The following is a 15299-nucleotide window of genomic DNA, read 5'->3' as shown; positions in this document are numbered from 1 at the left end:
TAGGCCGCGTCGATAAAATAGGAAGTTAACAAGTAAACAGAACGGCGGATGATATTACAGAATGTTTCTCTTTTAATTGAAAAGTTTAATCGTAAGATCGATGCATCGATGAATCTGAAAAATTTCGGTCACTGTAGTTCGTTGTTTATTGAATTTAGTGAATTTTCAAGTAACAACTTAAATAGACGACCGCATTAATGAATGGCGTATAAAGTGGAAAATAGACGAGCGAACAATCGGAGAATGATGAATAATGCTGGAGAATATATTGTTTTTAATTGAAAGTTGAAAGGAATTTATTGTAAGATTTAACATTTTCAATCGCATTGAGCAATCGAAACGCAACGAACGTGGAAAATTCGGTCTCTTTCTTTCATCGACTGTACATTGAATTTCGTCAGCAAAAAAGATCGGATCGACTTACGCCCAGTTTCTCCGACGATAAATTACACACCACAATCCGAAATCGGTCATCGAGAAGCTGCTTACTCAACGAAGAGACGGAAACTACGAAATGCGTTTCCGATATCGATTACAATGCTCGTTGAAGGGCGCAGCGATTTTTCTGCGTGAAGTGACATGGCAGATTATTTTTTAAGAGAATTTAACAGCGAACAAAAAAGATTTCGCTATTAAAATATTTAAATTAAAAAAATTGTATAGCATATTATCTATTTGATATTATGCAAATTGCAGAATATTATTTGGTATATTACAATATAAATAATCGTATATCATAAATTTTAAGATACTTGATTAATATTAATAGCTATGCTTTAGCGAACACGTGAGTCAACAGTTTTTAATGATACCAGTTAAAAGATTGTATCACCTTGACATAAAAAGAGAAATTAATTGAAATCAAAACAGAAATCTCATTACAACTCGAAAATAAAATAAATAATTTACCACTGGCTCTGTACGTTTTCCAGCAACTGCACTTCATTCTCCATCTTTCAAAACGGAACACTCTACATCACTGCCATTCCCTAATGGATTTCCTTATGTAACTCGATTTCTTTCTATGCATCATCAGCAGATCCGAAAAAAATCAACTCAATCAGATGAAACAGACATTTTTCACATATAACGCAGCATCAATCTTCTTCTTCGACCGTACCTTAACTAAAACAGTCTGACAATGCTACAATAAAATCTCCAAACTCTTTTAGATACAAAGGTCAAGAAACGTTTTAACTACTATACACGATACGAGCAGTGATCATAATAATAACCGGGCAGAAGGTGATTCCACGTGAAGAAATAAATAAAAAAAGTGGAATAAAATTCTTCCGTTCAAGGTCTCATTTTCAAGAAAACAAAGTTTAAACCTGTCTAACTACGAACTGGTTTGGTACATACCTCCATGCGCATGATACATTTTCGAATTTATTTTTCTCGAAAATAGGACCATCTTACGAAAACGTAGTATATTAAATTTTTTACTTATTTTCATACTGATAATTTTTTACTCTTGTTCATCGGTCCGGAATTTGCCAAATTGAAGTTTGCTCGTCAAATCTGCAAAGTCGAGCTTTCAGAATACGGAACCTCGGATGAAACAAACGTTACATCGAACCTTTTTCTTATATTTTCACGTGGAATCACCCTCTGCCCGATTGTTCCACGATTACGATCCCATCCTGTATATGCAAGAAAGCTTGTTCTTCAAGTCTTTTGTTTTACGCGTTTGACAATTAAGAAGTAAAAACAAATTTGCTATCATTTTGCAGAGTACTTATATTTACGATATAACGTTGACAATGCAGATTCTCGTCAAGTATGAAATATAAATGGTGCAAAATTTGCTGTACTCGACTATTCTCGTCTTTCAACGGCATTCTTATTTCTTGAAATTTTTCTATTTTACAGAATCGAGACGCATGAGAGTCGATACCGGGTGATCGTGATCACCTGAGGGCCCAGCAGTTTTCGGCGAGGCATATCACGAGATGGCGGACGATGGTATAGATAATCCGGCGTTCGCCAACGAGGATGATTGCGCGACCGATTTGAAACAGGACAATGACCAACATCAAGTGACCTTGGACCAGGATCACAAGACGGAGGACGGTCCTGTGGAGAATGGGCATCATCGGACGCAATTTGTGTCGCAGCAATACGTGGAGGCCGGAAGGACCAGCCCTGATTCACATTACAGAACCGAGACAAAGATCGAGCTGCCCGACAGCAACGACAAGACCGTCGTCGAGCCGAAGATGAACGGCGTTCATGGGAATGGAAATAACAATGACGCTAGTTTCTTGAATAACAGCGCGACCAGCGTGCAGATCAATGGTAAGTTTCTTATTAATAATTGTTAATTGTTCCCAGATTTCCTTACATGTTAATTTACTAATAATATTAGCGAACAGATTTTTATATTTGTACAATTGCATCGTTGAGTATATCTTAAATCTTCGATTGGATCGAGGTTCGGTATGAAACGTTTTAATGTGAAATGTTAGAATTTCATTATTATCTGAAACCTACTGAAAAACAAACTCGATACTTCGTCCAATTCACACGGAAAAACTAATCGACGATGAAAAGCCTGCTAAACGATCGTTGCCACGGTTCGTTCAATTCCATTTTCTTTTTTTATCCACTTCTGCAACATGTTTCAAGAGAGATCGTTTAAGAAGCAACAAAACGAGAGAAGGGAAAAGAACGAAAAAGGTGCGGACTTTACGTAAGCGGAGACCGCAGGCTCTACGTCCAACACGGAGAAAATTCTTCGCGACAAAAAGCGAACACGTGGCGACCTGCGTTGCATTTTTCCTCTCGTTTTGCACGCAGAAAGAGCCGCGTGCAATCCCCGTGACGCAAAGCGTAACCGCGATCGACCGCTTTTCTACGACCAAGTTCTGTCCACGATTAGGAAAACGATCGTTCGAGAATCACATAAATTTCATTTACATGCGTTCGATGAATAAAACATTAGCTGGAAGTGAACGATGAGACATAGATAACAATTGTTAGACTGCAACTTAGTCGCTTCGATTGAACCAGAATTATTTATTCTAAGCACGAAATTTTACATTTTAAGACTAGAATTATTTAATACGATTGCAGTAAGTTGATTAATTGAATTTCTTTACGAAAGTTTGAACGTATCGTCTCTGCAATTTATTACGTTTAAGTTATTCTAAGTTTATTGAACGAATTAAGAAATTTGGATTTTATTCCTCAAGTAAAATTCAACGTTAAAATGATACATATAATGATCAGTATGATATGAATGGAATATTAGGCCGAGCAAAAAGTTCTCTGACTGTCTTTGAGAAAATTTGTAATCTCACGTGTAAGTATAAAAAATACTTTATTGTATAATAAATGAAATATTCTTTAGTAATTTCTATTTGAAAGACGTATAATTCATATAAAAATAAATCAGTTGTTGGGAATTTTGTAATATCTGTAGAAAATGATAAAATTTTTTTTTATCAGATCGAATAGCAATATCTATTTCAAGTTTCAAACATGCATGAAACTTGAAAGCAAAGAAGAACGTTATAGAAATGGTGGTCGCTGTTACTGAAATTTGCGTTGATCGCTCGATTTTACCAGATATGATCAGGACGAGCCGAACTTTCGATCGTTAATTACTACCACCACCACCACCACCAACAATACGGACAGTTCTCGAAGAAAAAGTTGTTCGAGGTCGGTGAAACGCAGAAAGTATATGAAAGGTCTCCTACATAATTGCTAAAGCTTGTAAAATACGTAAAATAATTGTAAAAAATGTACATTTACGTTTGAGACAATGGGTCCCTAAATCGTTTGTTAAAAATGGCTCGATAAAGTAGCATGGCAAACAAAGGAATTGTTATCTGTGATGAAAATCTTCCAAACATTGTCATAGATTTAGAACCTTCTCGAATTAACTTTCACTCGATAAATGAATTATTGTATTCTATGTAATATTTGTCTTGAAACGTGAAACAAGCCGCTAAAACCAACTTTTCCATTATATAATTGTTAGCATAAAAAGTTAAAGGATATGTCAACTATTCCCAGGATATGTCAATTATTTTCCGCCCATATAATGCAACATACTTTCTTTGCTACGCAAAGTTATGATCGAAGGACGTTACTCAATAAAAGTATATTGACTTTTGAACTATGTCCGAGTAAACATGTAATTAACCAACTTCTTTCTCTATAAACAACGACTTTGCAGCACGCGAGGTTCCGCCCCATAAATAAATACTTTAATGCCACGTGTAATTTCCACACCTGTAAATTACATAACCCCTAAGGCACTATAACGCATGCATGTGATTGAGTATAAGTTTGAGATCACTATACTCACAGTTGTACTAAAAAAAAAAAAAAAAAAGAAGAAATCTATTTGAAAAATGACTGATAGCCATGAATGTGTAATATATTATTATTTATTAATTACATAAAATAATGTCTAGTTAGGTTACATAAATGATACTTCATGTCTTGGAACTGTGACTTAACGATCATTTTATAACACCATTAAATAATGGTTAATAGCTCTTAAATACTAAAGTTCCACAAATCTAATAATGAAACGGGGTTTTCCGGTCTTTTTCACCGATTTTTCCGTGATATATGAGGAAGAGTAGAATATTTACATGGATAAAGGCTCTCTTTTTTTTGTTGCATTAGAATATATTTCTTCACTTTGAATTCTTTGGTACACCCGAATACCTTGAAATTTGACAAGTCACCGATTGAAATTTCGTTCAATGAAAATTCGACGCTGATCTCAATTTCTACAATCGATATTTTAATAATTTCCTATTATCGATAGACACTGGAAAAAAGGAGCAAATCGAAGCCGTAAACTTGGAACTGGTCTCGATGAGGCCTTACGCGGGCAACAATCTACAGACAAAGGGTCAAGAGGCTTGCGAGGTGCCAGCTGATCCCTACGAAGAGTACTTCGTTCCAGTAAACGAGCATCGAAAGTACATCAGGTAACGAACGGCTGAAAAATATTCTTCTACTCTCTGTGTTCTCTTCCTGGCTACTGTTTAACATTCGATCGTGTTCACCAGTCCGGGGCGTTGCGAAATCGCTTGATTTTTTTAACGAAGAAATATGATAAACGAATATCAAGAAGATTGAGCAGAATAGAATAACCAAGCGGATGCATTAATTTTTTTTGAAAATAATCCTCTAGTTCGCATAAACATGAAACCTGATTTCGTTGGCATTTTAATATTCATCTCGTGTCTTTTACGCGTCCTCCATTTCTCCGTCTGCCACACACGTTAATGTATTACTAGATTTTACGCGTTTACAGTGGAATCTAAATTAAGCAAGCCCGAATTTAAAGCGTTTCGGAAACAAGCTCCTCAAATAAGAATTTACAAAGCTCGTCATTGTTTCAACAATCGAGAAGTAGCACCATTAATTTTCCGTATTGATAAATACCAATAGAATTAAACAATTAGTATTCTCGTAATTAGTAAAATACACGATAGAACAAACCATAAACAGAAATCGATAATTATTTTAATATCGCACAATTCATTCCAAATAATAAAATGATTCAAATAATTGCGAATATATAGTAATAAAGAAAAAGCAAATTAAAATGAAACAAAAATATTGCGGATACTGGCGGAGCGAACAAAGGTCCTCGGATGTTGCGGATTACATTCACCGATGAAGGAGTTTGCGAAACGAACGTGTCACAATGTTTCATAGCAGAACGCAGGAGTGACCGTCTTTCGTCAGAAATAGAACTATGCATTGACCACGAATTATTTTATACTCCATTATGAATAATTTTTATTCCGATTACCTTAGTGATAACAACAATGATAATAATTTTTGGCGATGTTCCCATGGCGGCAACAAAAATAAAAAGATTTACGTTATAAGAAGGTAACCACAAAACTATTCACAGTATAACGAAACATCAAATATTTCCGTCTCTTTGTGTCTGACACCAAGACCATTTTGCGCGATTAAAGTAAAGTTATTAATGAAATATTGCAAGTTATCGGTATTGATACATTTTCTTGTATATGCAACAAATTTTGATAATGAAAGAAATAAAATTTTACAAATTCCGGGTTGTATAATTATCCCATACGACGTAAAATTGTAAAATTATGAGAAAGAATGTGAAATACAAGAAATTTTTACGCCAAAGATATAAATGTTTCTTAAATTGTTCATTCTGAATTCTTCGTCATTTTATTACACAATTTTTTAAACAATACTTTGGTCTGCAAGAACTGAGTAGTGTTGCGTAGTTGTTCCTTTCTTTCTTTGTTTTTTATTGCTTGCTTCTCGTTTGAGATTAGCGTCGAGATGATTTAAAAAGCATATGCATTTCAAAGATCTTTTTAGAAAAAGTTACAACAAGTTGATTTATGCTGTTTGCCCGTTTAGCACGGTCATATGAAATACCTTCGCGAGGCTACGAGTTATATGCGAATGTTATCAACTTGCTAGAAGAGCAAGTAGTGTGTTCGTAAGAGAGAAGTGCACGGAGAAATAGTTGGAACATTATTTTTCGTACGGAGCATATACGAACAATGTTTATTAATTGTGATTTTCATAAATAACTTTTCACTTTTGATAGTCTTTCTATCATCTTCCTTTCTCATAATGCATTGCATCATTAGAGATGAATGAACCAGAATCAATATAAGAATGATACAAATCCGAGATAAAAGCATTATGTAGGATATCTAATTTATCTTGAGGAAAAATAGTACAAATACTTTTGTTTATAATAGCGATAACATCTAATGTTATAGTAATAACATCTAATACAAATTTTTGTCACTTATATCACTCCCCCTGTGACGTTCTCAAATATGAATATCAAATCTCACAGTATCACTTATGCAAAATCGCAGCTCACAAAACCCGATAAAAGGACAAAAACCAAAGATGGAATTTCTCTTACAACAATACCTTCGCCCATTAATGCACATCAAAATTAATCAAAATTTCTGTCAATAAATCAGGGTTAACGATAAAAGATGATGAAAGATATAGAGAAACAAAGTCTTCGAACCTGCATCTGATCGCACAAACCATGAAACAGAGTACATGCTCCATGCGAGATCGTTCGCCTAGCGGCCTAGCGTAACGTTAGAGCCACAGCATTCAGCTTCACCGCCGCTGACCGCGAGGTTACAGCTCACACGAAACAAACACATACATATATACACAGATACAGGCACACAGAGACATACGTACATATACGTATAACATAGAGGCCAGCAGCAAGCTGAGTAGAGAGTTAGAGACGGTGTTTTCTGTTGTCACGATACCTAGCAGGGGTCCCGAGGCCGAGGTTGAAACAACCGTGGCTGGAGTGCGTTTTGATTTGGGCCCCGGCGTCGGCCGTGAGGGACTCAGCCTGAGAGACCCTGCCGCCGGACTGGTCGACTATTCCCACTGGCTGACAGCCCTCAGGTACATTGAAGGATGCTTACGAGGATGAGGAACGGGGCAGAGAGAAGCTGCTGATCGATGAACGAAATGGTGGATGCGCACGATTCGCGAACTAACCCGCTTACACCCCTGCTACTCGCCCTATTTTTCTTGTATTTTTCCCTTTTTTTTAATCAACGATAGCAATGGCTGAGCCTGACGATACATGTATATGTATAAGCGACAGAATGCCACAAGCAATTCACAAATTTCCACCTTGCAAAATGCACCGGGATGATATACTAGAAAACAGCTACGATGGATAGGCTGAAGAATGTCAGTCTGTTATACTTTTCTTTCTTTTCTTTTTTTTTTTTTTTGTATGCCTGTGACAGGTGCTTCAGGATTCACGAATCTTGTAATTGCTACACATAGCATCATCATCATCATCATCACCATCATCATCATCATCAAAGAGTCGATACACTCTAATAGACATTTATTCGCAAAGAAACGATTACAACACTACCTCAGAAGCAGACTCCCCACGCGTGGACACTGACCGCTAATATTCGATCGTCGCGATAAAACGGACTTCGATTGATTCGAAAACCGAAAATGATTTTTGAATCAAAGTTTAAGAGTCGAGAGGGTTGAAAGAACACGATGGATTATGGGTATGGAAGAACTTTAGTTCCGGAATAAAGATTAGATGATCGCGATGAGTCATTTAGAATATGGTGTCTGTTCGTCTAGGGAAGCTTCTAATACCATGGTCGCTGAAGAAGGTCTCGGAACACTGACAAGCACAGTGCTGTATAAAATACGCTTCTTTTGGGTCTAGGATGGGGGTGAATTGATAAAGTTCGTAACTATTGTTGTTAACTATGGGTGAAACTGTGTTACAGAGGCGAGAAACTTTATGTAACGAAGGACAAGAGATCAAGGAGTTCGTACTGGAGAAGGATGGCTTGCTGGGGATGTGGACTGATGGTTCTACTGGTAGCGGTCATCATTGCCATTTTGGCCGCAAGTAAGAGTCTTTTGAAGCATATAGTTTCTCTAAACTCTTTTAAATTATTCATTTTTGAAGATGCGAAATGTAATATATAGTTAGAAAAAATTTTTTTAAGTTTTGAAATCCTACATAACTAAATAAAGGATTGATTCTGCCCTAGCTGGAGTGATCCTAACGCAAGAGGCATCAGAACCCTTGGAAAATCTCCAGCAAACCAATTCCCGGCAATTTGGTGACGTACGAACCGCAGGAAGTCAAGAGTACGTGAAAGATCCGCCATCGAGTCCGCCACCTGCGACTTCAAGCTTCCCACCCTGGCCAACTACCGATGAAACCATTTACAACACCGTTCCAAGTGCCTTAGACGGTATATTAAAACTAGACGACTTCCATTGGGACAATGATTTCAGCAATCCAAAGTCGAGAGTGTACAGACAAGTCAGTTCAGAGATAGAAGAAAATTTGAAGAATATGTTACAACAGCCCCCAAACAATACAACAGTCATCAAGGTATACGACATAAACAGGGATGGTGAAGTGAGGTTTAGGATAAGCTATCCGTCACGTTCAATGCCCGAAGAAATGCAACAGTTGATCGAGCAAACGCTACAGAAGAGTGGCAACATAATTGGACAATATCATTTGAATAGTTTAAGAGTGAATAAATTGGTTGATCAGTGTCAGAGTGGAAATCTCCAGTGTTCAGAAAGGTGCGAATACGATTACTCTAAAGGTCTGTTTGTTTGCTCCTGTGGAGTTGGAAAGGTATTGGACAGTGATGAAAAGAACTGCATTGATGAAAATGATTTGAGTAATGTAGAAATGGATGATGAGATACCGGAATCTAATACGGAAGTGGTGCACGATTATGTTCAGGGAAGGAGTAGAGGCCCTGGTACTGTATTTGAACCTAGAAGGCCTGATAATTGGGATCATTTGGACTTCACTACCGAGTCAACGCATAATAGACATGCCTCACCGCAAGGTAATGAACATGAGTTTCATGTACAACCACATGATTCTTCGCCGGGACCAGAGCCTACACAGATGACTACGACGGAACAGAATCGTGAGTTTAATGGGGAATCTGATCCAATAAACTGGATGCATGATCATTCATCACATGGTCACTCGACTCCTGACCATTCAACACATGATCAATCAAATCATGATCATTCAGCACATGAGCATTCGGAATACGATTATTCTACTCATGATCATTCAGCACATGACCACTCGATGCATGACCAATCAGAAGATGACCATTCGATGCGCGAATATTCGAGTGAGTATCCTACCGAACCAAAAATTGAACCAGAATCTAGTTCTAAACCGGAGCCATCTGTAGAACCAGAACCTTCTGCGGAACCAGAACCTTCTGCGGAACCAGAACCTTCTGCGGAACCAGAACCATCTGCGGAACCTGAACCTTCTGCGGAACCTGAACCTTCTGCGGAACCAGAACCTTCTGCGGAACCAGAACCTGCTGCGAAACCAGAACCTGCTGCGAAACCAGAACCATCTGCGGAACCAGAACCTTCTGCGGAACCTGAACCTTCTGCGGAACCTGAACCTTCTGCGAAACCTGAACCTTCTGCGGAACCTGAACCTCCTGCGGAACCTGAACCTTCTGCGGAACCAGAACCTTCTGCGGAACCAGAACCTTCTGCGGAACCAGAACCTTCGGCGGAACCAGAACCTTCGGCGGAACCAGAACCCTCTGCGGAACCAGAACCCTCTGCGGAACCTGAACCTTCTGCGGAACCAGAACCTTCTGCGGAACCAGAACCTTCTGCGGAACCAGAACCTTCGGCGGAACCAGAACCTTCGGCGGAACCAGAACCCTCTGCGGAACCAGAACCCTCTGCGGAACCTGAACCTTCTACGGAATCTGAACCTTCTGCAGAACCTGAACCTTCTGCGGAACCTGAACCATCTGCTGAGCCTGAACCTTCTGCTGAGCTAAAGCCAAATGTTGAACCCGAATTTCCTGTTGAGCCAGAGCCTTCTACAGAGCCAGAACCATCTGCAGAGCCAGAGCCTTCTGTACAGCCAGAATCTACCTCCCAACCAGAATCTCCTGCAGAGGCAGATCCTTCTTCTCAATCAGGATCTCCTGCAGAACCAAAGTTTTCTTCTGAATCAGAGTCTTCTACGGAACCAATGCCTTCTTCTCAACCAGAGTCTCCTGCAGAAGCAGAACTTCCTTCTCAATCAGAGCCTCCTACAGAGCCAGAGCCTGCTGCAGAGCCAGAGTCCTCTTCTCAACCAGAGCCTGCTGCAGAGTCAGAGCCCTCTTCTCAACCAGAACCTTCTGCAGAACCAGAGCCCTCTTCTCAACCAGAACTTTCTGCAGAACCAGTTCTTTCTTCTGAACCAGAGTCTCCTGCGGTGACAGAATCTACTTCTCAAACAGAACCTCCCACTAAACCAAAGTCTACAACTAAATTAGAAGTAAACAATATGGAATCTCCTAACACAGAAACTATGGCCAATATTGAACCAGAGTCTTCTGCTGAATCCAAACCTTCAATTGAAGTGGAATCTTCTCTTAAACATCAGTCATCAGCTGAAGCAGAATCTTCAACTGAAGTAACACCAATTGCTGAACCAAACCCTACTAATGACTCAGAATCGTCAACAAAATCTGCAGTAACTGAACATCCTGTATTATCTTCTCAGCCAGATTTTACTGTCAGACCTGAAAAACTTGGAACTGAGACTGCTATAGAACATGAATCACCAATTTCATCATCCACAGAACCCGAATTTCCTATCGATGAAAAGTCTCATCAAAATGTACCTATTATAGAACATTCTACCGAAATACAAAACACAATGAGGCCAATAGAGTCCGCAGAAGAAACTCCTGGTAAAACAGAATCCTCTACTGAATCTGCGACTATGAATAAAATGTCTGTTGAAACAATTACCGAATCAACTTACACTGAATTACCTAGTATGACGAAGGAAGCAGAATCTCCAGTTGAATTTTCGACTACAATATCTATGATCGAGAAAGAAATGGTAAATACTTTTACACCTAACGCTCCTATAAATATAGGGTCAGAAACTACAATATCAATGATGCCTGAAGTGACCACATTGCCAAGTAATGAGAAATCTGTCGATGAAATAGCAAGTAATGATACACCCTTACCAGTGATACCTTTAATGTCTGATACCGAAGAGGCTGTAATGTCAAATCATTCCGAGGATCACTTCGAATCAACTGTTACGACAATGGATACGACAATGGTGAAGGATGATAATAAAGATAAAATAACAACAATGACCTCTATTAAGATGGATATAGAAGAAACAGCGAAGGTTGAACACGGCACTGAGACTAACATGTCACAGGATGAAGCAACTGAAGCTACTACAATGAATATAAGTAAGGAGGAGTCTGAAATTATGAACTCTTCGTCCGAATCTAATTCCGTCTCCCTGTCTAGCACACAGTCCTCAGTTTCTGAGGAATTCACTGTAAAATCTGAAACGACTCCTCTTGTAGTAGATAACAAATCAGAAAACGTTACTGAAATAAATACCATCGTAGAGAACAGTACTACAGAAGCAAGTAACGAAGTACCTAAATCAATATTATCTGGCGAATCTTCAGTTGTGCCAGAATCACTTATGCATGAAACCAACGAAACTAACATCATTGAGCACATGCCAACGACTGTCTTTCCTAAATTACCAAAAAATTTTGGTCACAATGTAGAACCTTTGTTAGAACCTCTTAAAAACAATACAGGAGAGGAACACATTATGTTAATTCCAAAAACTGAATATACAGCAGAAATACATGATCCTCATGCGATAATTCCACAACTAATTCCTGAACAAAGCGTCCAATCTTCTAATACATCCTCAAGCGGTGTTCCTGAAGGTTCAATTGTAGAAAATAAAATTCAATCTTCTACAGAAGCTATTCAAACAGTTCTACACCGTTCCACGATTCATCCTGAACAGAATGTAGTTTCTTCAGGCGATCCCCTTCGTTATGAAGACAATTTAGATCATTCAACCAATCATCCTCTGCATCCAGCAATGTTCCCTGAAAATGCAATCGAACAAACTACAGAGAAATTTGATCCAGCTTATGATAAACACGTAGATGATATGTCTCCCTTCTTGCCAGATATTCAAAAGGAAAAAGAAGTGAAGAAAGCCCCCAGATTGGATAAAGATGAGCAGGATGTACCCAATCCTTTCGAAGGACACGTCGAAGATGTTGTTACTTACAAATCCACGGAACAAAGTATGAATGACACTAACGTGAAGGATTCTCTGAATGATGTTCACGTAGAAACACATGATGTCAAAATACCTGAAGAACAGGAAGAGGAAAAGAATAGTGTGAAAAATGTGATGACTGGAAATGAAGTGGGTCGTGGTTTCAAGAGTGATGGTTTGGACATTGTTGAAATTAATAACACGGAGTCTGCAATTCAAAATGGACTACATAATTATGATATTAATAAGCCAACTGAAGATGAAGAGTATGCTATAAATGAGAAGGAGAGTAGAGAAGGTTCCGAGGAAGATGAAGAGGCGTTAAGAGTAATACCATTGGAGGAACAGTTTAAGGAAACTGAAACCGCTGTGAATAATGCAGATAAGAATAAATCAGGAACCACAACAGAATCTAACGTAGTTACCACTATTCCAACGGAAGAAAACGAAAAACAATCAAAAGATTCTATGAATAATGTTACTGCTTCTGAGAAACCTGAAGAAAACGCAGTAGAAGATCAATATAACGATATAAACGATGATACTTTGTCTAAAGGGTATCAACAGGATGACTCGGAGATACGAGGGAAAGTTAAGGATGAATCTGATAAATTAGTAACAAATGATGACGAGAAATCGTCCAAGATGACAGATATACCTTACACAAACGATAACGTGAACGTTACAACGAATGATACTGAAAGTGTCCCAGATAACCATACAGAAGATGCTAAATTAACCACGCAAATACCAGTGTTACCATTGGAGATACAGCAAGAAATGTCTACAACTGAAAAAATCGAAAGCACAACTGTAACTGAAGAGAATCCTCGAAAAGACAATAATACAGAACATGAGAATAGCGTTCAGGTTAGTATGGAGGATACGACGACAGTTCAGGTACCGACAACTCACATGATGCCATTAGAAACCAAAACCACTGCTCAGGTACCAATATTGCCAGAAGAACTGCAAACTACTGAAAGTGACGTATTGTTAACCACCTCCACAATGAAGCCAGACGCTGGAGTGAAAACTAGTGATTTAGAAAATGTACGTTCTAATAATACGGAAGTTGAACAGACGGACTCTTCAAAACCCAATACTGATGAGATGAATAATAATTCGGCTGAAGATTTGGTAACTAGTGGTGATGAAAAAGTGAATGCTCAGAATGGCACTGCAGTCGATCTGATGACCAGTGCAGTGGAACATGTAAACAACACAAGTATTAATAACACATTGTTAGAACCAAATATTTCAGTACTAGATAATACAAGTGAGGAAAATGTGACTACAATGAACGTAGAGAAAAATATGCAGAAGAATTTAACAGAAGATTCAACGGAAGTACATAAACAGACGTCTGAGAGTTCCAGTACGACAGAGGATATTAGACCAGTTACCGAGATATTGGAAGATGACACCGAACCTATAGGATTCGATTATAAAATACATTTTATCACCACTACACCTAAGACTATGTTACCCAACTTGGATGCGGACGAATTGTCGGAAGAAAGCTTAAGAGTGATTCCATTGGAGAAGAGTTTGGAAGTGAAGAAGAAGTCAGTGGACAAGAAAGTTATTGATAAATACAAACACAAGAAGGAGAAGGAATTAAACTTGGAAGAGGACGAGGGTGAAAATATATCAACAGAGATTCCAGAATCGGCTACGGTATTCTCTACTGAAATACCACAAATATTTGCTGAAAAGGAAAAAGCTCAAGAAGAGAACCATACTGCGACTAATACAGACATCCACGTAGAAGAAAATTCTGCACCTGTTCCACAATTGAAGATCATCGAAACGACCAGCGGATCAAACCAAATAAATGTACAAACGTCCGAAACCTCTTCTAATGAAAAAGAGAGTCTGAATGACAAAACAAGCATAACAGTCCCAGACAGTTCAAAGAAGTATCCTAGCTTCATACCGGTTTCGGAGAAGATAGAAGAGCCAGAACCGGTTACAGAGCCATTCGTAGTTCTCCGAAACTTCAATTTCCATCGATCAGGCGTAGATTTTACAACAGAAAATCCAGTCATCAATGGACCATCTAACGAAGGCCATACAGCTATAGAACCAGGACAAGTGATTGAAATAAATGGAGAACCGAACCAGACAGGTTCACAGTCTTCAGTATTTCCTTCGAATCAATCGTCAATAGTGTCGACTGCACAGGAAGCAAATCACGTTGCGAAAGAGAGCATCGATACGACAGTTCCACCGTCCACGCAAACTAAATTACCGGATGCAGTTGTGGAAAGTACTAGCCATATCGATGTTTCTTTCCTCAATATCCCTCCAAGTACTGTTTTCTCGAAATGTACAACTGGCCAGTTCCAATGTGTCAATGGAACATCCAGGGATGGCGCATACTGCGTGAAACTATCAGCGAAATGCGACTCTGAGAATGATTGTTCCGATGGTTCGGATGAATTAAATTGTAAGGAGGAAGGTTGTCCAGGAAACTTTCAGTGCGCAAGCGGTCAATGTCTAAAGCGAGACCTGGTGTGCAATAAAATTGTCGACTGTGATGATGGAAGTGATGAAAAGAATTGCGAAGAATGGAAGTGTCAATTCGATGAATTTAGATGTCCCAGTGGTAAGTTTTTGCAATGTATACTATCAGTCATAAATACACTGTGTG

At 38.6% G+C, this 15299-nt stretch overlaps 1 protein-coding gene across 1 annotated transcript in view; it reads left to right on the top strand.

Moving 5' to 3' along the window:
- LOC126866003 (uncharacterized) overlaps positions 1–15299 on the top strand; it is a 56218-nt gene that overhangs the window by 36355 nt on the left and 4564 nt on the right. Inside the window, exons 2-5 of the mRNA XM_050619005.1 lie at positions 1873–2298; positions 4790–4955; positions 8289–8413; positions 8559–15254. Of these exons, the coding sequence (XP_050474962.1) occupies positions 1953–2298; positions 4790–4955; positions 8289–8413; positions 8559–15254 (7333 nt within the window). The 5' untranslated portion in view covers positions 1873–1952. The remainder of the gene's footprint in view (positions 1–1872; positions 2299–4789; positions 4956–8288; positions 8414–8558; positions 15255–15299) is intronic.

Source organism: Bombus huntii, chromosome 5 (genome assembly GCF_024542735.1).
Source record: "Bombus huntii isolate Logan2020A chromosome 5, iyBomHunt1.1, whole genome shotgun sequence".
NCBI classification, from domain to species: Eukaryota; Metazoa; Arthropoda; class Insecta; order Hymenoptera; family Apidae; genus Bombus; species Bombus huntii.
This window is presented reverse-complemented; position numbering and strand designations above follow the sequence as displayed.